The sequence below is a fragment of the Procambarus clarkii genome, chromosome 62 (assembly GCF_040958095.1).
Source record: "Procambarus clarkii isolate CNS0578487 chromosome 62, FALCON_Pclarkii_2.0, whole genome shotgun sequence".
Classification (NCBI taxonomy): domain Eukaryota; kingdom Metazoa; phylum Arthropoda; class Malacostraca; order Decapoda; family Cambaridae; genus Procambarus; species Procambarus clarkii.
In genome coordinates this window covers 999,247-1,022,990 of record NC_091211.1, presented here as the reverse complement: position 1 = coordinate 1,022,990, position 23,744 = coordinate 999,247, and the positions used below count along the sequence as shown (strand labels likewise).

The window sequence follows — 23,744 nt, the reverse complement described above, 5'->3', positions numbered from 1 at the left end:
CCATTTGAGAAAAATTTTACGACATGGTGTAGCCTCCTGCATGAAGCAACCATGCTTCTGACTGGCTGACTGGCGTTGTACTTACCTATCAACCCACAGTGTTGTGAGGGAAGTTTGGAGGCAGAATGCACTGCCCTGCCCTGCCTCCCTGCCTCCCTCCTTTGTTACCTTCCTCCCTGCTTCCCTGCTTCCCTCCTTCGTTCGCTACCAGCCCAGCCATCTGCCAACCTGCCTGCCTGGCTACCTGTCCAGCCACCTGCCTGCCTGCCTGCCTGCCCGGCCATCTATCAACCTGTCCGTCCGTCTGCTCGCTCGCCTCCCTTCCTGCCTCCCTCCATGCCTGCCAGCCTGCCCTCCCACCCATTGGCTTCCTCCCCTCCCTGTCTGCCTCCCACCTTTTTCTGGCTCCCTGTCTGCCTGACTCCCTCCTTCTCTCACTTTCTTCCTGCCTGCCTCCTTCCTTCCCTCCCACTCTCTCCCCCTGTCTGCCTCCCTCCCTCTGGCCTTGCTTGCCTCCCTCATTCTGGCCCTGCTGGCCTCCCTCCCTCCCTCTGGCCCTGCCTGCCTTCCTCCCTCCCAGCCTAGCTCCCTTCTTTCCTCCCTGCCTGACTGCCTACCTCCTTCCCTCTCAGCCTGATTGGCTCCCTCCCTCCCTCCCTCCTTGCCTGCCCTAATTAATTGTTCCCTGGGCTGTGAGAGTTGTGACAAGTGTTGTACATTGAGTGTTAGGTCAAAATTTTCACTTGCTTATCTCTGTGTTAAAGGTTTACATTTTATATTTGGGGACAAGTCGACCCCTGGATTTGGATAAATTTTTAGGGTTCATTGTTGACTTATATGCCAGCAAATATGGTACAGTATATGAAAAACTGTATAGATATAGAAACAAATTTTATTTAGTATGTATTAGATATTTTGGGAATTTTGGCAACATTTTATGATATTTGTAACAAACGATTTAATAGTGTTAATAAAAATTGTAATAGTGGAGTGTATTATAATTCTTGTCTTTTAAAAATATATTTAAATATGGAATATATATAAATATGGAATTTTAACTCCAGGAATTGGTGCAAAATGCTGAAGATGCTGGAGCCACGCAAGTCGAGGTCTTGCATGATACACGAGAAGTGCAGTGCCCCAATGCACACAGTGATATTCAAAAGTTCCTTAAGGTAAAAAATCTGTTGCCTATAATGTCCTTTATGAACTCTTATTGAACTGATGGTTATGAGGTAAATTAATATTCTTTATTTGAATGTCCATTTTTACCCAGTTTGATTATTGTCTGGGTTTGGTAATCCGAATCATTTGGGGCACATCCCGATTAGTTACCTGAACATTTGACTTAGGGGAATTTCTTACCAGGAATGTCACAAAAAGTAACAAACTGGCAATTTTTGTGTAAAATATCTCAATTACAATCACTATTTACTTAAAAATGATAAATGCTAATTTATTTGGGTTATGGAACTCAAATTACTGAGCTCTTTCAGCAATGTAAGTGCTCACTAATCAGGACAACTCTATTCCTCCCACATCAGTCTGAACCTTTGAATAATCCAGTCAAGATTGAGTCAGTTTTTTGCCCGCCAAATTTTGCCAAACTCGGACAGAAATCCAGGTTACAGGGAGTTTGACTAGGTTACTGAATGACATGTGAAGACCTATGCTTACCAGAAAGCCAAAAAGGCCTTCAACCAGTGAAACCTTAACCATTAAACTGCTCAGCAAAAGGGGGCAGAATTTTAAAATATTCAAATTATGGAAAAATTACTTAAAAATATTAAACAAATCTCCAACTTATTGGCTTTAGCGTCGTGAAACTTTCATCAAAATATTTTCAGAAATTGATTTTAGACGAATATTTAAAAAAAAGAACGTTTTGTTGATAAAGAGAACAGCTATTAACTGGAACTGATGAATAATGCAATAATAAAGAGATGCAATATTCGACGCACAAAGAAGAAGAATAGTAGTAAGTAGTGTCCACAAAGTGGATATGCAGCTGGTGCCTTTATAGCATTGGTGAGTAATACATAACACAAATAATAATAAGTAAGTATGTTATTATGTTCTATTTTGTTATATATCATATAAATACATTGCCCAAAGTTATTATCAGTTACTTTTAACAATGTTCAAAAAATATTTTTTAGGGGAATTTTTTTTTTATGGTTTTTATTTTTTTCCTCCTTCGTTTATTATTTGAATTTGTTGTAACCTTTACATGCTGGAGAGTGCATACCTGTCCCTAACTATGTGAAGACAATTAAATTGGTCAACAAATAAATAAGTCACAACTCTCCGAACTTGGGACTTAAAATTTTTTTGGGGTTGATTTTTCACAGATTTCAAACTCTATTTTCCTTGTTTCTTTAGAATGTTTTTATGATTAGGGACCAGATTAGTTTTTTCTGAGGGGAGCCCCGTCAGCTCCCTGGAGCTATCCAGGCTGAATGGATATGTATAACTTTCTGGCATCAGTCAAAGTGCTAGGAGTTCTTGCCTACCGGGGACCACGAGCCAGAACCTGGCCTCCCTCAAAGAGGCACGAGGAGTAATGGCCTATAGAAACCCCCGTGTGGTTGGGAGCATTCTATGTCTGCCATCAACCGGGATAGGCACCCAGAAAGGTAGGCGCCCGAAAACAAACCCCTACTCTGGTAAAAATATAGCTACCAAAAGCCGAACGAGTGGACAGAACTCCTCAAACAAAATTATCTAACTAGCATGACATCATCACGTCGCTGCGCCACCGTCTTCGCAACCCCTCCTCCCAGGGAGGGGGAAGGGGGAGCCCCAGACCCTCCACGCCAGCAATCCAACTGGCAGTTCTTGGCTGCTGGAATTACTGGCTGGTCGAATGCCTCTGGCTCCGGCTTCGTTTCAGTTCTGTGCCTTGTGGTGTGGACTGTCTCTACCGGTGGGGTGTGAGCCAGGAGTATGATTCCACGGTACTTGGGCTGCATGCGCCTAGGGCTATATTCCCTAGGTGCCCTGTAAGTACTGCCCTTGGGGCTTGGGGCCACCTTCCACAAGTCACCTTGAGGTTATCTTGAGATGATTTCGGGGCTTTTTAGTGTCCCCGCGGCCCGGTCCTTGACCAGGCCTCCTCCCCAGGAAGCAGTCCGTGACAGCTGACTAACACCCAGGTACCTATTTTACTGCTAGGTAACAGGGGCATAGGGTGAAAGAAACTCTGCCCATTGTTTCTCGCCGGCGCCTGGGATCGAACCCAGGACCACAGGATCACAAGTCCCGCGTGCTGTCCGCTCGGCCGACCGGCTCCCTTGGGTTCTACCTCCGCTGTGTCCTTTACTGCTCGGTACTGGGCTGCCCTTGGAGTCAGCTGGGGGTTTGTTGCCCTGGTTTGTCTCTGGGTAGGTGGTAGTTTTCGTCACTGGTAGGGGCGCGGGGTACTGCACAGCTAGTTTTCACCATGACAACGGCCGGCTCTGTTTCGCCTGGGTACGTTGTCCTCTTGCGGGGTTTTTCTTTTGTTTTTGTTTCTGCCTGGTGGGGGTCTGCCTTTGTGGTCCCCCATTCATGTTCTAGGTGATATCTTTCGATTCCTTCTGTTGGTGGTACTCCCCGCTTGGCCCCCATGAGTGGACACGTCCCGGGGTTTCAGCTTAAGCAGTTTGTTGGTAGTATTGGGCGCTGGTTCGTGGTACCCTGCCTGGGCTTCCCTTTTGCATGTACCGATGGCTAAGGGCCCTGGAAAACCCCACGGGGGCTCCGTGGTCCTATAAGTGTGTCCCCGGAATCCTTCTCGCGTCCTGCGAGTTTGTCAGTTGATCTGTTCCCTTGTCTCAGGGTGACACTCACCGGTTGTGCCTCCGCCATGCTACCTGTTGGGTCATTGTTTTTGTGACCCAGAGTCGTACGGTGAGTGTTGTCGGTACGTGCTCCCTTTCACCCAGGCCGCTGGTCATGTTAATCGGGTGCAGGCGGCTGCGGCGTTGCTTGCTAGTTGTAGATTGCTGCGACGCTCTTGGTTGTTGCGGCCCCGGATGCCCCGAGGCTGCCCCGTTTTGGTGGTTTGGGTCCGGACTTGGGGGGTGGGGGTCGCTTCGGCTCTGGCTCCTTCCGCTCCTTGTCCTTCCCCTTCTGTTCTACACACTTCCTTCCTTGCTTCCTGCTCCGAACCATAGGAGGGTTTTGGGGTTGGGGCGGGGTCTGGTTGGGTTGAGACTCAGGCGGTCTCGGGGGTTTCCTCTTCCGGGGTAGCGACGGAGGCATTCGAGTCGGTTCCTCCAGCCGTGCCGTATGGGTCTGACCAGTGGGCTCCCTTCCTTAGTGTTTGCATGGCTGCCCCGGCTTTTCCTTGTCAAGCTGGGGCTTTGGGGGTGCGGCTCGGCTCCGGGTCATGCCGTAGAGGTTCCCGGGGCTAGGGAGGGGTTGCCTGGGGAGCCTCGGCCCCGTTTGCCCCTCTTGGGTCCTTGTACCTTTGGTGAGGGGCTGGCAGTTCCTCAGAGTGGGGTTGTTCCTTCCCTCTCTGTGTTCCTGTTGTTTTCGGGTATACCCCTCCCTGGGTTCGGTTCCGTGTTCCTTCGGGTTCGTCGGTCCCGTCGTTCCTGGGGGTGTGTTTCGCCCCCTTTTCCTTACCCTTTTTGCTTTTACGTTGTGATACTGTTCCCCCCCAAAAAAAAACTAATGTTTGTTCAGGTAAGGTACATTCATAGGAGGTGTGAAACACCCGTTGATGGATTTATATCTTGCCTTGTACATACAATGCCTACACCACTTCTTTTCATTGTCCCTGTGTGTCCCTTGCTCAGGGGTGCTTGTCGTGGTTCTCGTTGGTTCGCGAGTCTCTTTGTACCTTCCAATATTATTGGAACGTCTGTTGATTTTCGATGAGGTTTCCCTCTGGTCTTTTGTCGACCTCGTTGGTTACCTTCCGTCATCTGTTTTCTTTTGCTTCGTTTTTGCCTTGTTTTGTTTTCGTGTCGTCTCTACTTCCATTTTTGGCGTTCTTCGTCTTCGTTACGCACGCCTTCCTGGTGTTTGTACGATGTGTGTTTACGTTGTGTCTGTACGTTGTGTGTACGATATGTGTGTCCGCCTGATGTACGAGCCATGCCTCCAGGTGGACGGGTGGTGCGTTTGTACCTCGTGTGCTGGGGCCGCAGTGTGCGTTTTGTTTATGGGCGGTATGCTCGTGTGTTCGCGCCATTTCTCGTGGTTTTTCCACGGCTTCTTGCTTGTTTTCTCCCTCCGGTCGTGGCCCTCTGGATGCTGAGGGTGTTCTGGATTTATGTCTGGGGGTGACACTTCGTTCTTCCTCTGCTTCCGGGTGTGGGATGGCTAGGCGTGGCGCCGCTTCCTCCCCCTCTGTCCTGCTCTGTCTTCTGCGGGGTACGCGCTTCTGGGCGTATTTCTCCTTCGACTTCCGAATTTTATTCGGGTAACGGTACATTCCATGCCTACTGCCTCGAGTATGCTTGGCTTTCGGGCACACCATTAGCGCTCTCCTGGTATGTTATTTGGCTTGCCTGTGTACTCACCTATTTGTACTCACCTATTTGTGCTTGCGGTGGTTGAGCTTTGGCTCTTTGGTCCCACCTCTCAACTGTCAATCAACTGGTGTTGTGGCACGGTCATGTGTCTGCTCTGCAGGTGAGGTTGTTATGTCTGGCGCTTCTGTCAGCCATGGGTTGGTTCTCACTTTTTGGTGGGGAGCTTGCCTAGTTGTGCTTGCAGGGATTGAGCTCTGGCTCTTGGGCCCCGCCTCTCCTGTCAGTTGACAGTTGTGCAGTTTCCTGAGCCTCCTGGGCTCTGTCTTCTCTACGGTTGCTCCTGTGGGTGGAGTCTGCCTCCACCACATGGCTTCTTAGTGCTTTCTGCTTCCTTTCCCCTCTGACATTGATCGGGTTCTTTTTCGTGTCTGTGGCTCCTTTGGGTACTCGGCTTCCTCCTGTGTCCCCTGGTGCATACGACCATACGGACATAAGACCAGAGGAACTGCAGAGGGCCTATTGGCCCGTACGAGGCAGCTCCTATTTGTTCCCAACCATTTCCGCTCATATATATGTCCGACCCACGTTTGCACAACTCATGGGGCCCCACCACAACGTTACGCTGTAATTGGTTCCACGAATCACTGAACCTGTTACCGTGCAGGTCATTCCTCAGGTTTTTCCTGATTCTACACTTATCCCTTTTATGCCCATTGTTTTGTGTTCAACATGTGCTGCAAGGGTGGCGTGTGCCTGTCCCAGTTCTATTGTTTCGTGAAGATTGGTGACAATAAACACAACCACTCAGAGGCTACATATGTTTTGTTGCGTATACAGTGGTATGTGAGTGTTATTTTGGTGGGCAATGGTGCGAGTTCAGCGCACTGGGAGTCGGTACGGTTTCTCGCAAGTGTCTGTTCTAGACTACACTTGCAGGTCGAATAGTTATTATTCGCTACTCTGCTGCTTCTATGCTCGAGCAATACCTCGCCGTTCTTTAAAGGTTGGCAGGCATATTAACTGGAAGTTTGGAACGGTTTGCGTTCCATGCTTGGTCCTCCGTAGAGCTTTGCTTCTCTCGTTAGGCTCCTGCATTTGGAGCAAGTATCTTATTGGGATAATCTGCTCACTCCACCACCCTTGTTCACTGCTCCATCCTTGTTTACTCTTCCCCGCTTGGCGGGATTGAGTCGATGGCTCCTAAAAGGGGTGTTTGGTCACTTGGCGTGGGTCTTTCAGGGACTTTTGTCCCTGTCTTTTGTTCTTTGTTGTCCTATGGGGCTCTGCCCTGCATTTCGGCGCTTTTGGTTTCGTTGTCGACACCTGGGTCTTTTCCCTCTCAGGACGCTCATTCCTTGCCTAACTTCGGTGCCTGACTGCACTCTGCTGCAGTCAGGCACCGATGAGGTCCTGATGAGGCACCCGATGAGGTCCATCAGGTATGTACGTCCTCCTCTACACATTTTGTGGTTGGTCGTGTGCCTTACTTCCCGGCTGCTCCTTGGGCTGTATTCGGGGTTTTCCTTTCCTATTCCCGTTTTTCCTCCTCCCATGCTCCAATTATTTGTGTATCTGGGTCAGTGCGTCTGGCCTATCCTGTTGTTTGGTGCTCAGGTGGGCCTCTCCATGTTCAGTTCCCTGTTTTTGGACTTCTCTGGTGTTCCGTTTTGGTCCCGAGTTCCTGCGATTTTCTGCGTGACTTCCTGCAGGCTTCGGTGTTGCGCTATCTGTGGGGGGTTGTGGACTTTTGGTCTGCCGTTCCTGCCTCTCTGGTTCCTTATCTTGGAACCAGGTTTGCTGGGTTCTGGTCCTGGCTCCGGTTTTTCTTTGTTCCTTTTCCGGAACAGGTGTTTGCTTTCCTGCGGTTCAGGTCCTGGGTAGTACTCCTCTTGGATGCCTCTGGGATGCGTGCGTCTTTCTTCCCTGCTGGAGCTTGTTATCTTGCTCCTTTGGGTTGCGGGGTCGCAGTTTTTCAATTTGCATTTTGTGCCTTCGTTCGTGGTGCTAGTTTCTCGTCGTTTGTGACGGCACTGGTGGGTTCCTTATTGGTCTCCCACCTGCGTGGGGGACCAATAAGGAACTCTTACTCGGGGGCGGTGTGTGGGTTTTCCTGGCGGTCCTTCCGGTTTTCCTATCACTGCGAAGGGTCCTTTGGTCTTTGATAGGGTTGGCTTGTCTTCCCTTTGGGGTTGTTCCGGGTCCGTCGTCTGGGCTCGTGTCCTGTCACCTCTTATTGGGTGGTGCTGGCAGAGCCGCTCCTGCTTGCGTTCGGTGTTGAGGTTCCTTCTGTTCCGTTCCACTTGCTGTCCTGGGCGTTGTTCCCCTCTGGCCTGCTCTTGAGTGTTGGTGCCGTCCTGGTAGTTGGTCTGGGTGGTCTATTTTCTTCTCGTTTTAGTCTTTGTGTTGTCTGTGGTCTTGGTTTTTAGGTTAGGGCGCATGGTATCCGCCTCCCGGTTCCTTCCCTGTTTTCCTTATCTGTGGTGAGGTAGCTCCAGGGAACCAACGGGGCTCCCCCCAGAAAACCAGCGTTGGATGTAATGAAACGTCATTTTCTGGGTGAGTCCCGGAGGCTCCCCGGCATCCCTTCCTCCCTCCGGTCGGCGGTGTTTTTCATGTATTTTGACATCCAGCCTAAAAACTGCCAGTTGGATCGCCGGCGTGGAGGGGAGGGTCTGGGGCTCCCCTTCCGCCTCCCGAGGAGGGGGGGGGGGTTGCGCAGACGGTGGCGCAGTGACGTGATGTCATGCTAGTTAGATAATTTTGTTTAGGGAGTTCTGTCCACTCGTTCGACTTTTGGTAGCAATATTTTTACCAGAATAGGGGTTTGTTTTGGGGCGCCTACCTTTCTGGGTGCCTATCCCGGTCGATGGCAGACATAGAATGCTCCCAACCACAAGGGGGTTTCTATAGGCCATTGCTCCTCGTGCCTCTCTGAGGGGGCCAGGTTCTGGCTCATGGTCCCTGGTAGGCAAGAACTCCTAGCACTTTGACTGATGCCAGAAAGTTATACATATCCATTCAGCCTGGATAGCTCCGGGGAGCCTCCGGAACTCACCCAGAAAATGGCGTCTCATTACATTCATCGCTGTTTTTTTTTTTACTTATATGAAGTATACCCTAAATATATTGCCTAAATCATTATAATTATCCCTATATTGTGTTCTTTTTGGGGGTTATTTTTTCATGACTTCATTTCAATACCTACAACTTTCACATCTACGAGTATGAATGCCAAACGTTTATTAAATCCTACAAGTAAATTCATAAATTAGAACTGCCTTATTCATTATCGATTACTTCATCTTCAATTATTTCTATAACTAGAATTTCAACTTACTTCAGTATCCAAAAATCTAGTTTCTGACCGATTCTCACCATTTTTACATATAGTGTGCACAGCTGTCTGTTCTACAATCCATATAGAATTGATTTTTCAAAAACTAAATGTTTGGAGTTTTAAATTTTTGTTGTCTAAATTTGCACATATTTCAAATGCCATATTGACAATTTTTTTTTACAGTATACTGAAAACCTATATTCTAAATATATATGAAAATTAAAATCATATGCTATTCTGAGAGCATAATAACACCAAACAAATAAAAATTTGGTGATATTTTATATTTTTGCAGCTGATTTCAAAATCTGAAATTTTTAATATTCAATTTTATAATTATTTTTGATTTTCTTGTTTTTCAAGTTAAACTGGTATCATTTAGACAAAGTTGGAGCATTTGCCTAGTAGATTATGTACAAAACATTTGAAAGAGTTTCAGAAAATTTTAAAAGTTAAGGCCCTTAGTTATGCCACCAAGGGCCTTTTTGGCCTACAACACCCACAGGTGCAACAATTTTTTTTTTTAATTTCTTTCTTGTCTCTTTATTTGTGTTCCCTGAGCATGGGAAGAGTTGTGCAGTTTATATTAAGCAGACTATAATGGCATCACTGGTACTCTTTTTGGAATGTAAGCAGGGCAGGGATCGAACTGGCAGGGACTTAACATGTGGAGTTTTACAAGGTACTAATAGAGCTGTTTGTAATAATTAGTTTTAAATATTTTTGAAAGTATATGTCGATTTGACATTGGTTTGTAATTATTATTGTCAGCTGTCTTGGCTCCTATATGAACTGGCATTACTCCTGCTTTTTAAGTATATCAGGAAAAATATGACTTGTAAGACTAAAGTTGGAATATGCAGTAATTGTATGGTGCCCATTTCACAAGAACCACATAAATATAATGGAAAAAGTGCAACAGCATGCTACAAAATGGCTTCCAGAACTGAAAAACAAAGAGTTACAGTAAGGGACTAGAGGCATTAAACATGAAAAATCTAGAAGCTACAAGAAAAAGCGGTGATATGACTTTCAAAATAGTAACAGTAATTGACCAAATTGACGAATAGAATTCCAGAAACCTGCAACTTCACGAACAAGAGGACACAGATTCAAGCTTAGGAAACAAAGGTGCCGAAAAAATATTAAAACGTTTTCTTTGCAAACGGAGTGGTAGACGATTGGAACAAGCTAAGTGAGAAGGTGGTGAAGACCAAAAGCATAAGCAGTTTCAAATCGTTAAACGACAAAGAATACAGGGAAGCTGGGACACTATGAGCGTAGCTCTCATCCTGTAACTACATTTAGGTAATTACGAGGGGCATATAGGAAGGCAGAGAGGCTGGCAGGGAGGCAAAAAGGATGGGAGGCAGGCAGGCTGTCTGGCAGGATGGCAGGAAGGAGGGCACACAGGCTGCTAGGACTGCAGGTAGGATGGCTGGCAGACAGGCCAGCAGGCAAGCTGACAGGGTGGAAGACGGCTAACAGGATAGCGGACATGATGACAGGCTGGCTGGCAGGACACCAAGCACACTGGCAGGAACGTCAGAATGGCACACCAGTTGGCAGGCTGGCAAGCAGGCCAGCAGGATGGCATGCAGGCAGGCAGGCAGGGCATTTCCTCTTTAAGAGTTTTCAGGGATTATCTTTTGTGGATTGGCATGAGTAAGATGTTCAGCTGGCTTGAGCCCTAGGCTGCTTGGGATGCCATCATGTGGTGGGGAAAGTGTTACTAATTAGTGATTAAAAGTAGCTAATGAGTGTGTACATTGATGTCAGGGTTGTCAGTGTTTCATGCAGTTCCTTGTTTTGGGGTTTTCTGCTGAACTGGTAGTTTTTCTCTTGGTCTAATGCAAGCCAAAAGAAGTAAGAATTTAATTTTAATGGGTTTTATGTCAATGACATAACATAACATGTTCAGGGCATGGCTTAGAATCAAGGACCAAACATATTTGTTTGACATACAGTATATCCAAAACTCGCCCAGTAGCTTGGATTTTCAGTAGAATTTTTTGTGTCAAAAATAAAGTATGAAATATGAGTCATTCTAGTGAATTGAGGTGCATATAGTTGATAAAAAAACATGGGCATTGCATAACTTTGCCCAAATGCTGTGTGCATTAGTGGCTTTAGGCATAGTATATACTAGCTCTATCTAAAAATCCAAATTTCTGTTTGTAACTCAATATATATGTATGTATTTTTACCTAAATACAAATTATATATTTTTATTTATTTATTACTATCATGAATTTGTCTGATTTATAATTTGTTGAATACAACTCATTTGATCATTGCTTACAGGGACCTGCACTCTGTCTCTACAACAATGCAACTTTTACTGAAGATGACTGGTGTGGCATCCGCAAGCTCAGTGATAGTATCAAGAAAGATGATCCACTGAAAGTTGGGCAGTTTGGTTTAGGATTCAAGTCAGTTTTTCACATCACTGGTAAGTTAACAAAATAATTTGTACTTCTATTAAATTTTTATACTAGCTTGGGTACCTGGCATTGAAGGAATGATGGAGGCCACGTCATCCTTACACACTTATATCATCATCACAGCACAACCATCATCATCACAGCACAACCATCACCACCACATGCAACCATCATCATTACAACACAACAACCATCATCACAATACACAAGAGGCACTGACCTACTGGCCAGTGTCCTTAACTTGTATACCATGTAAGATGATAGAGAAGGTTGTGAGAAAAAACCTAGTAGCACATCTGGAGACTAGGAACTTAGTGACTCACCACCAACATGGGTTCATGAATGGCAATTCTTGCCTCATCAGTTTATGCACTGCGCAACGCGCTCTGAAGCTCTTGGCGGGTGGTGTGCAACACGTCTCGGGGATCTTATAGGTATAGCTTATCATTCAAAACTCCCGTGGTTACACGGGGTTCACATCAGCTTCCTCAGGGCTCTCCTAAACAAACACCATTTAAAAAAAAAATTCGTGGGTATCATTCCCGGGTGTGAAGATCTCAGTACTGAGTGAGCAACCAAGGCTGGTGCATACAGCATGAGCTAACTGCATTGCTGTTCAGCTTTTGACCACAGCATCACCTAAAATGTTCCAAATAAATAAATAATAAATAATAAATGTTTATTCAGGTAAAGTACATACAAAAGGTTTTACAAAAATTTATAGATTTACAGATAGAGCTAGTACATACAATGCCTAAAGCCACTATTACGCAAAGCGTTTTGGGCAGGAAAAACATTAAAGACTAAAACTTAATACTAATTGAGATTAAAATATAAAATGTGTTGAGAACAAATAAAAATAAAAATAAAAATAAAAAAAAAAAGGGGGGAACATGGCAGAAAAAGCAGCACAAATACAATTAGGTCGACAAACAGCGTTGTTTAAAAAAACAGACATGGGTTGACAATAGAGGGGTAAGGTAGGTTACAGGGAATTTATTAGGTAGTGCTTAGTTTTTATCTTAAACTGGTTGAGAGAGGTACAGTCGAATACAAATATATATGTATCTAGTATTATGTATCTAAGATACAAATATATGTATCTAATCTAATATATGTATCTAAGATACAAATATATATGTATCTAATATTATTTAGCCATGATAGTATTACAGAAGACCCTGACTGATAAAGGTTGTGTACAATGTTCAGATATCAGTAAATTTATGCTGTTCAAGATGTTCACAGCGCTAGCCACAGCACTGCCATATTTCGGCCATCTAAAATTCTTCAAACGATTTCTCATATTCCTTTACCAAATAAACATGTGAAAAATTATTCATTTACATGATTTAGTGACCAGGATTCGGATAATAGCAGGATTGTGGTGTGAATTAGCGATGTGAATTAGCGGTTGGAGGAGTACTATTGGTGAGTGAGTGAGGAAGAGGTGGCGTCGGCTGCTGTCTGGTGTGTGACAACATTTTATTGTCTGGAATCACAATAGCAGCTTAGTGGTTCGCTATGGTAAACACAAATGTAGATACTTATATATAATATGCGTATAGAGTGTAATAACAAAAAAAAGCTTACGTTGGGAGGAGTCATTTAGGTGAGGGAGTGAGTGAGGCTGACATCCGCTGTGTGACTTGTCCTGCAGTGGTCACTATGGTGCTTGGACACCATACCAGCTTATTTGTAAAGTTATGGTGAATAAAACAAGTAGTGATATATAATGTGTGTGTGTATAGTGTAATAACACCACAAACAGTATTATGGGAGGAGTAATGTTGGCGAGTTAGGTGTATAAGGAGGGAGGGAGGGCTGGCTGGGTGTGGCAGCCCACTCTTGTTTTTTGGGCTCACCATACCAACTTAGTGGTTTGCTATGGTGAACACATATGTAGGTAGGTATATACAATGTGTGTATATTGTGTAATAACAGCAAAAGCAGTTTGATTGATTGTAGAGTATAATATACATGTCACATATATGAGCCCCATAATTTTGAGCATAGTGATGTTCCAGACATTGAACTATATAAATTCTGCAAATTCCACACTTTTGAATAATATTACAGCATAAAACCAGAGATGAAATGAATGAGAAACATCAAAGTAATTGTGAAACATTATATTTGTGGCAACTGCCACCCCACGGGGTGGGGAAGGGGGCCTACTGACCTTGAGTGCTCCATCGCTCAGCGCCCATAATATGCTCAACTTCCCAGCTCCATCGTGGCTAAAGTATGTCACATACAATATTTTTTGTTTAGTTTCCCTGTGATCAGAGACTGCATTTTAACAATATAAGAAGATAAAATAATTTTTTGGAAAGAATTTATTTTCAGTGCACCACAGGTATGTCGTATTTTAATGTAGAGCAGTGATGTGGTTAAATTAATAGACTTCTACGGCCAGGTGACAAAGATTAAGCAAGAAAGAATAGGGGTTAGCAGACTGCATTTTCTTGGACAGTCAGAAAGCCTTTTACATAGTACCCCATAAGAAGCTGGTGCAAAAGTTGGAGAAACAGGCAAGAGTAACTGGTACGGTATTCCAGTGGATAAAGGCATACCTAAGCAATAGGAAGCAAAGAGTTACTGTGAGGGATGAAACCTCTGATTCAAGGTAAAGTAAGTTTATTGAGAAAAGGAAATACATCTCAGAAGGATAGAGTAGCTTAGTCTATTTCTACCCTCATCTATATAAGGTCCTTTATTTAAGGGGCTCACAAACCCATACAGTTCACAATTATTAATCATATTTTACAATTCACATTCCAATGGTAATCACATGGCATACTGTGAGATCTCTCATGATTATGCTGCCCCTGTCATATCTTGTTTTGGTAAAGGTAGACTAAATAAGTTGGAAAAGGTACAAGATGAAGCCATGAGAATAATCTTGGGATGCCCAAGAAATACTATCATTTGTTACTTGTACTGAGATAATAATGATATGATTGAACTTAAAGAGTATTGGGATAGGATTACAGAGATATATAAAGCTTCGGCGATTAGATTAATGAGAGGCAAGGGAGCTAATGAATTAATCCTCTCACTTCAAAAGGTGGGAAGAAAATAATGCATGTGAAAGCATAATAAGATCCTTATTAATTACTTCACTGTGTCGGGGGGACAGGAAACCAGAGTGTATACATTCACGTTTGGCTTTTTATGGAGGTCCCTCCCCCTCCCCCCAAGGCCGAATTACAGAACCCGCCCAGGATGCAACCCCACAACAAGCTGACTAATTCCTAAGCACCTACTTACTACTAGGTGAACAGAGGCATTAGGTGAATGGAAATGTGCCCAACTATATCTGTCCTGCTCGGGATTTGAACCCGGAATTCTCAGTTGTGCGTCGAGAACAAACCCGACATTCTTGAAGCTTGATGTCCTTCAAGAATATATTTCATTGCCAAAGAAACAATTAACACCAACATGGGAGGAATACAACATAGATGCAATAATTTTTCCCTCTATTATCTCAGACTCTTAACTTTGCTTCTGTTTGCTAATTTATTGAGAAACGACATCGCCTTTTACACGAACTCCCAACTTTTAATTCATTGAGAAGCAATAGTGCCTTGGTCAATAACTCCCAACATTTTGACACTTCTTGCTCAACACTTGTACATCCACCACAATCAGATTGCTACTGCTTTCACATGGATCCCATAGTCTCTCTGAGACACAAACCGGGGTTTTACACAATTCCCCCCACGCACTCTGACTCTGTCAGCAGGCTGTTCTACCTCTTCACCCTTACTTCAATACACAGAAATCACACTAGCATGATATATCAAATAAATAAAGCCACTAGGGCAGTCGATTAAGGCGCGTCTGATCATCCTGGACCTAAGTTCGAACCCTTATCACGGCCCTTGTGGATTTATTCAAAGGTTAACTATTCTTATCTACATCTTCAAATTCTATGTTTGTAAATCATTTTCCCTGTGCTTCTCCATCAACATTTTCCATCACACAGGGTAGAGCACTGCTATCACTAGTGGATACCTCATTTTCCTGAGACACTTCCTTCATTTGGGACATGCCAGCCTCTTCTTTACTTTCCTTCCCCCACTTCACTTCCCACTACACTCCATCTGTTTCCCATTGGTAATTTTTCTAGAGCTTCACTCCTCTTGTCCAACTTTTTGAGGTATTTCACGATCTATGTATCAACCACAGAATCCACAATGCTGCCCTGCACCTTACCACTAGGGTACACTTTTTCGGCTTCGTTTCCTACTGCCACTTGGCTATCCTTATATTGTCGCCGTGCCTTTCTCTCAAATGTTGGTCACAGAGGCTATCTTTTTCTTTCTACTGTTTCTTCCTTGTTTCTGCTCTACGATCTTGCCTTCCTTCGGAGCTGCATTTACCCTGCTTATGGGTGCCGAGTTGGAATCTCTTACATGAAGCTTAACCCTTAAATGGCACATAGCTATATACCATTTGACACCCACAGGCGCATACCATAAAAAAAAGAAAAAAATTATATTTTCTTCCTAGCCTGTTAATTTGTGTTCACTGATCACGGGAAAAATAATAACAAAATCGTAAGTGGCATATATTGCCCGCTATAGGGCGGGGAATTCTGGCAAAAAATAGGCGCTGACTCAGCGTTCGTCCCAGGCGGTCTGTTGATCGCCAGCTGTCAAGCCGGAGTTGCCACAAAGAGATAATTACCTAATTATTTCAATGTCTCCGATTGATTTTTCGTAGTTTTTTGCTGTAATATTATTCAATAGTGTGTAGTGTGATATATTTATATAATAAACTGAGTGAATCATCGCTGTACTCAAAAATATGGTGTGCATATTGTTGATTCAATTATGTTCATCAAACAGTGAACAAATACTTTGTTGGTTATTACACTGTATACACAGGTTATATATAAGTATTTGTATGTTTCGTTCACCATAACTGTACATCAAAGCTTGTATGGTGAGTAAAGGCACAAAGACGTAGGACCTCACACAGTCAGCTGATGGCTGCCGCCCTCAAGGCCAGACGCACTAATATTTCTCCTACAACAATACTGTTTGTGGTGCTATTATGCTATATGCACACATTATATATAAATATCTACCTTTTTTATTCACCATACTTGTACAAGTAAACTGGTATGGTGCCCAAAGACCATCGTGGTCATCAGTAAACAACATGGTAAGTCCTGCAGACGACGCTCCACCCTCACCAAAATGGCGGCTCCCAACCTTCTCCTCTTGCTGTTTATACCCTCTATACACACGTTATATATAAGTATCTACTTTTGTGTTCACCATAGCGAACCACTAAGCTGGTATGGTGAGTGCAGTCAATAAAAGGTGGCCACACACAGTCAGAAGACAGTGCCACCACCCTCCCTCCCACATCATTACTCCTCCCTCCATGGTGCACAATGCTAAATATCACCACAATCCTGCTATTATCAGAACCCTGGTCAGTTTTATCACAGTCAGGGGTCTTCTGTAATAATATCATACCTTGAGGTTACCTTGAGGTGCTTCCGAGGCTTAGCGTCCCCGCGGCCCGGTCGTCGACCAGGCCTCCTGGTTGCTGGACTGATCAACCAGGCTGTTGGACGCGGCTGCTCGCAGCCTGACATATGAGTCACAGCCTGGTTGATCAGGTATCCTTTGGAGGACAAGCATGAACAAGAATATTATGGCATTTTTAGGCGATGCTGTGGTCACAAGCTGAACAGCAGTGCTGTGAGTTCATGCTGCGTACGTCAGGCTTGGTTGCTCACTCAATACTGAGGCCCCTAACACCTGGGAATTTGGCCCATGATTTTTTAAAAAAATGGCGTCTGTTTACAAGAGCCCTGATGAAGGTGTGGTGAACCCCGTGTATCCGCGGGCCGTTTAAATCTTGAATAGTACTCCAAAGCATCACATGATGCGATGCGCAATTTACTGCAAGTCGGTCAAAGCATCATATGATGCGATGCGCAATTGTTAAGAGTTAACAATTGTTAAGAGTATGTTAAGAGTTAGTTTGTTGGTTGACATCCATAAGTGGACTTTTTTTAGTTCATTATTAACAACATCATTTAGTGTATGTGGGTTGGGGTTGAAGTAGATGAGGGTAGTATCATCAGCAAACAAAATAGGTTTCAGAATGTTAGAGACATTAGGCAGATCATTGATATATATAAGAAATAGATGAGGTCCCTAGATGCTGCCCTGTGGCACTCCAACGGTTATTGGTAGAATGGGAGAGATTATATTATTGATGGCTACACATTGGTGTCTATCACTAAGATAGGATTGGATATAGTCCAGTGCATGGCCTCGGATTCCATAATGATGGAGTTTACATAAGAGGTAATCGTGATTAACAGTATCAAAGGCCTTTCTCAGGTCAATGTAGAGTCCAATTGGAAACTCATTTTTGTCGAGGGCTGAGTAAATTATATCAAGGAGACTAATAATTGCATCGTTGGTACTCTTTTGAGAGCGGAAGCCAAACTGACAGGGGCTAAGAATGTCGAATTTTATGAGATAGGAGTAGAGCTGTTTGTAGATAATTTTTTTCAAATATTTTTATATATTAGTATATATAATGTTATATATATATATATATATATAAAATGTTTTATATATGTTTTATTATATATAATTTTTATATATTAGTAGTATATATTAGTATATATAATGAAGTGTTTTTAGTGCTAGTTGTTAGTGCATTAAGAACAGCCTTGATGTACTGAATCTAATTTTAGTATTAGAGTTCAGTATCATTAAGATTTGTATTAATAGTAATTGTTTGTTCTTCTTTCACAGACTTTGTAACAGTCATAAGTGGTGATAAGGTGCTATTTATGTGCCCAAGTGAGCCAGAAGATGTAATGTGCCGCAGTGTTCATCTGAAAAATCTAATAAGCATCTGTCCTGCGGAGGAATGTGTACATTTATGGCATAGTTATTTGAGCACACAGAACATGTCTGCTGGCCACTTTCCTGCTACACTCTTCTGGTTTCCACTGAGACAAAACCCATCCAAAATATCAGACACTATTTACTCATATGATCATGTTATCAAATTATTTGAATCATTTGGCGTGGAAGCTCCAATCTGTTTAACATTTTTAAAGTCCTTAGAGAAAATAAGTTTGAAAAGAATCATTGGAAATAATAATAATCCTGTGATCACACATGAAGTAAAGCTGACTAGTCCAGCCATGTCTGAAATTCGAGAAAAGAGAAAATATTTTAGACAAAAGCTTAAGGAATGCAATGGATTATCAGCTCAAACAATTACTTGTGATTATGAGGTCACTGTTCAAAGTGTTCAACTGAAAAACACACAAGAAGAGACAATGCGTGTTCTTCATTTCCTGCCAGGTTCAAATGAAGCCTCTACAGTAGCATGGAGAGGAAAAGACAGTAGCACACACATGCCTCTAGTGGGTGTTTCTGCTCCCATTAGAACACAAGGATCCTCATGGTCTCGAGGTCATATTTTCTGCTTTCTACCGTTACCTCTAGAAACGGCCAATAATACGAATCTTCCCATTCAGGTCAATGGTTTCTTTGCACTTGATCAAAATAGAAGACATGTCAAGTGGAAGACTCAAGAGAGCAGCAACGAACCTGATGTAAGTATCAAGATTTGTTACCCATTTTAATGTTATTTATTTATTTATTTATATATTTATCTATACATACATATATGTGTGTGTAAATCAGGAAAAATAAACACGTGATTAAAAATGTGACAGTGTCATACCACGGAGGAAGAATTGAAGCAGGAATTTTCTTAAGTACTTTCGTATATTAATACATATTCAGAAGGAGTGATTTACAGGTCAAGTACTGGACATAAATAGGCAGGAGAGAGTGCTGGAGTGATGTGAAGTACAATGACAAATGAATGGGAATTAGGTGGACACAAATATGAGCCGCATAAGAACTGCAGAAGGCCTATTGGCCTATACGATGCAGCTCCTATTCATACCCACTAATAGGCCCACACATGGATAATAATAGCATAAGATAGTAAATATCTACAATGAATTAGTGAGACAAATGTGTATCAATGATCGTACTCAAATCGCCCTTTAATTGATCTATCAAAAATGGATCTAAGTTTATATAACTTAGATCCATTTTTAATAGCCCATAATAATAGCATAAGATAGTAAATATTTACAATGAATTAGGGAGACAAATGTGTATCAATGATCCTACTCAAATTGCCCTTTAATTGATCTATGAGAAATGGATCTAAGTTTATATAACTTAGATCCATTTTTGATAGATCAATTAAAGGGCAATTTGAGTAGGATCATTGATACACATTTGTCTCACTAATTCATTGTAAATATTTACTATCTTATGCTATTATTATCCATGTGTGGGCCAATTGGTGGGTACGAATAGGAGCTGCATCGTATGGGCCAATAGGCCTTCTGCAGTTCACAATATAGAAACACAAATACTAAATGTGTAACACAGTGTAAGATAACAAATACACATAGGTCAAATTACAGTTATCACAGATTAGCTGTAATAGCCGAACAAATCCACAAGGGCTGTGACTAGGATTCGAACCTACGTCCGAGAGCATCCCAGATGCCTTAATCAACTGAGCTACGACATGGTCAAAAGAAGTTGAAACTGAAGTTCTACTGAAATTACTGGATCCTGCAGCCTCTCCGAGGCACAAACCAGGGTTTTACACAACTCCCCCCCATGCACTCGAGCTATGTCAATAGACTGTTCTCCCTGTTCGCCCTTACTTCATTACACACAGAAATCACAATTGCGTGATGCATCAAATGAACAAATCCACAAAGGCCGTGACGAGGATTCGAACCTGCGTCCGAGAGCATCCCAGATGCTGCCTTAATCGACTGAGCTATGACATGGTCAAAAGGAGTTAAAACCGTTCTACTTAAAAAAACTTTAAACGTTCTACTGAACTTACTGGGTCCTGCAGCCTCTCCGAGGCATAAACCAGGGTTTTACACAACTTCCCCCATGCACTCGAGCTATGTCAATAGGCCATTCTCCCTCTTCGCCCTTACTTCATTACACACAGAAATCACAATTGCGTGATGCATCAAATGAACAAATTGACAAGGGCCGTGACGAGGATTCGAACCTGTGTCCGAGAGCATCCCAGACGCTGTTGTGCACGCAGAGCGCGATCTTTCAACACTGCGTCGGACAGGTGTTTGTGAGCCAGAGGCGCGAGCACCACCCATGGTTGCTCAGTCAGTACTAACCCAGCCAGTAGCCCTAGGGCATTCTAGGAATTTTTTCCAAGATGGCTGCCTCTCACTGGAGGTCCTAAGAGTCCATTTCATACACAACCAACCTCGCACACATTTAGAATATGTACGGAAAAATCAAAAAGAGTTTTCTCAGTTGGCGCAGTTTCCTGTGGACCGAGAATACTCAGTTGGCGCAGTTGCTTGCCTGAAACACATTGCGTGCTAGTGGCTTTACAAGAATGTAAATTGAACTTAATTTCTATGTTCTCTGTTAACCCCCTATGTACTTTCTCGTGTATAAATAAATAAATAAATAAATAAATAAATAAAATGAATTATATATTTCATGGATTGTTATTATTGCAGGATGTATCTGTACTTTAAATATTTGATCAATAAAGCCACAAGTCTGGCAGTGCATTTGTTTACCTCACTCACCACCCCAGTGTACCTTGTATATAAAAATAAATAATAATTAAATATTGTTAACACTGGTATGGATAACAAGATTATTCTACTTAACGCTTTATTGCACCGCGCGTGAGACCCACACTATCCCGGGTGGGCCTCAGCGTTTCACGGGAGCATGTGGTAATTCTGAAAAGTGTATACTCTTTTCAACTTTAGTCACCTCAATTCTCGTCCAAGGTTTTTCAATTTAGTATCATTGTGTTCGCAATAGAATTCTCTACAGGACTAAAGGCATATAAGTCCAAAAGCCCGGCATACCATCCACAACAAAGAGAAAGTGAGTGCGTGTTACTTGGGAGTGCGCAAGAGTGATAAAATGTGTACACTCTTTTCACTTTTGTCACCTCAGTTCCTGTCCTAGGGCTTTCATTTTGGTATCATTGTGTTTGCAATAGAGTTCTCAACAAGAGTTTATGCATATAAAGTAAAAAACCACAGCGTGCTCCACCCGCCGACAAGTTGAAAGTAGCCCAGAAAGAGAGCACTGCGCCACCCCAAGGCACCTCTCATTACATTAGAGAGTGCGGTAATACTGAAAAGTGTATTCTCTTTTCCACTTTGTCATCAAATTTCTCGTCCTAGGTTTTTTAATTTTGGTATCAATGTGTTCGCAATAAAATTCTCTACAAGACTAAATGCATATAAAGCCCAAAGGCCCAGCGAGAAAGTGAGAAAGTAAGAGCGTATTACCCAGAACCGCGCAAGAGCAATAAAATGTGTACACTCTCTTCACTTTGGACATCTCAATTCTCGTCCTAGGTCTTTTATTTTGGTAACATTGTGTTCGCAATAGAATTCCCTACGCAATAGAATTCCGTACAGGAGTATATGCAAATATAAAGTCCAAAAGCCAGGTGTACCACCCACAGCAAACAGAGAAAGTGACAGAGCGTAATCCCAGTGAGCACTAATAAAATGGGTATACTGTTTTCAACTTTGTTACCTCAATTCTGGTCCTAGGTCTTTCATTTTGGTATCTGTATTTGCAATGAAATTCCCTACAGGAGTATATGCATATAATATCCAAAACCACGGTGCGCCCCTCCCGAAGCCGCTACTGACGCAATGCTGCGTCTTTACCGGAAATGCTTCTACTAAAAAAACGCCGCAATGCTGAGTCGTTGCCGAGCGAAGTGTGTTAATATTCAGTCTCTGTGGCATAGTGGTAAGATACTCGCCTGGCGTTCCGTGAACACTTTGTCCTAGGGTTCGTATCCTGGCCGGGAAGGATTTACTGGGCGCAAATCCTTAACTGTAGTCTCTGTTTAACCCATCAGTACAATAGTTACTCAGTTGTAAAAACGATTCTTCGCAGGGGTTGTATTCCAGGGAACATAGGATTAAGGACTTGCCCAAAATGCTACACATACTAGTGGCTGTACAATAATGTAAGAACTCTTGTATATATAAATAAATTTTTTTTATGTAGGCATAAAGATATATTCGTGTACAGTACTTTGATTTACAATTATCTGTAATATTTTCTTCAGGTGCTGTGGAATGAAGAATTGGTATCCAAAGTTGTTGTTGAAGCATACTATACTCTCTTGAGTAAAATTCTTCAGGAGCTGGCAACAAGATCATGTGACATGGATACTTGGTATAGTTTTCTACCAAACTGTCATTCTTCAAAAGGCCGGTGGAAGGAACTTTCCATTAAATTATGGGGTAGACTAAAATCTTGCCCTATTTTGTACTCAGAGGTAAGGAAAAATTTAATTAACTTTCACATTATATTATATGTACATAAATTTTAGATTTGACTACACTGTTCTCTTCAAAACACTTGAACATTTTACCACATTCATGATTTTGTAGTATCATTGTTTTAATAGGATCGTATTTTCCTTAGGATGATGATGGTAGCTAGCCAAGATATGTTATTTGGGCAGTATCAGTTAGTTACAGGGGATCTCGAGGTGGTGGTACTGTAGAAGTACTTCTAGAAAATTCTTTAGTCTTCCAGTAGGAAATGAATGTTTTAAGTACAGTGTGTCCTCACTTGAATGAACTATATTGGGCGAAGCTGATTCGTTCCAGTGTGGAATTCGTTCCATCTGTCTGGCCCCAACAACTTTTCTTCCCCCCCCCCCAAAAAAAAAAATTAATACATATGCCAGGACACTTTTGCCTTATGAAAAATTGCACCTCCTTGCTAGTGCTGGGTGCTGGTCCTGTAGGCCTACTGTGAATCCGTACCAAAAACCTTTGAATCTTAGTTTGTTTCTTCGTTGTGAGCTTCTTCATTATAATATCTTTCATGCCCTTTAGGTGTAGATAATAATCTGCCAGCTCTTCATCATCAGTTACAGCAACCAAACCAAACAGATCATTAACCTTTTGCTAGTGAGTGTGTGTATGTGCCCATATATCTTGGCCTCACCTCTGGTAAGCCCTCCCTCATTGACACCACCAGACTTCTGACACCATCCCCCACCACCAGACTTCTCTGACACCATCCCCCACCACCAGACTTCTCTGACACCATCCCCCACCACCAGACTTCTCTGACACCATCCCCCACCACCAGACTTCTCTGACACCATCCCCTACCACCAGACTGTTCTGACACCATCCCCAACCACTGACACCACCAGACTTCTGACACCATTTCCTACCACTGACACCAGACTTCTCTGACACCATCCCCAACCACTGACACCACCAGACTTTTGACACCATTTCCTACCACTGACACCACCAGACTTCTCTGACACCATCCCCCACCACCAGACCTCACTGACATCATCCATAACCACCAGACTTCACTGACATCATCCTCCACCACTGACACC

At 43.0% G+C, this 23,744-nt stretch overlaps 1 protein-coding gene across 9 annotated transcripts in view; it reads left to right on the top strand.

The window, feature by feature from the left end:
- LOC123766595 (sacsin-like) overlaps window positions 1-23,744 on the top strand; it is a 162,837-nt gene that overhangs the window by 31,947 nt on the left and 107,146 nt on the right. For all 9 annotated transcript variants that reach the window (XM_069308141.1, XM_069308149.1, XM_069308147.1 and 6 more), the window contains 4 exons: window positions 1,065-1,175; window positions 11,107-11,254; window positions 18,044-18,858; window positions 22,440-22,652. In XM_069308141.1, coding sequence (XP_069164242.1) covers window positions 1,065-1,175; window positions 11,107-11,254; window positions 18,044-18,858; window positions 22,440-22,652 — 1,287 coding nt within the window. The remainder of the gene's footprint in view (window positions 1-1,064; window positions 1,176-11,106; window positions 11,255-18,043; window positions 18,859-22,439; window positions 22,653-23,744) is intronic.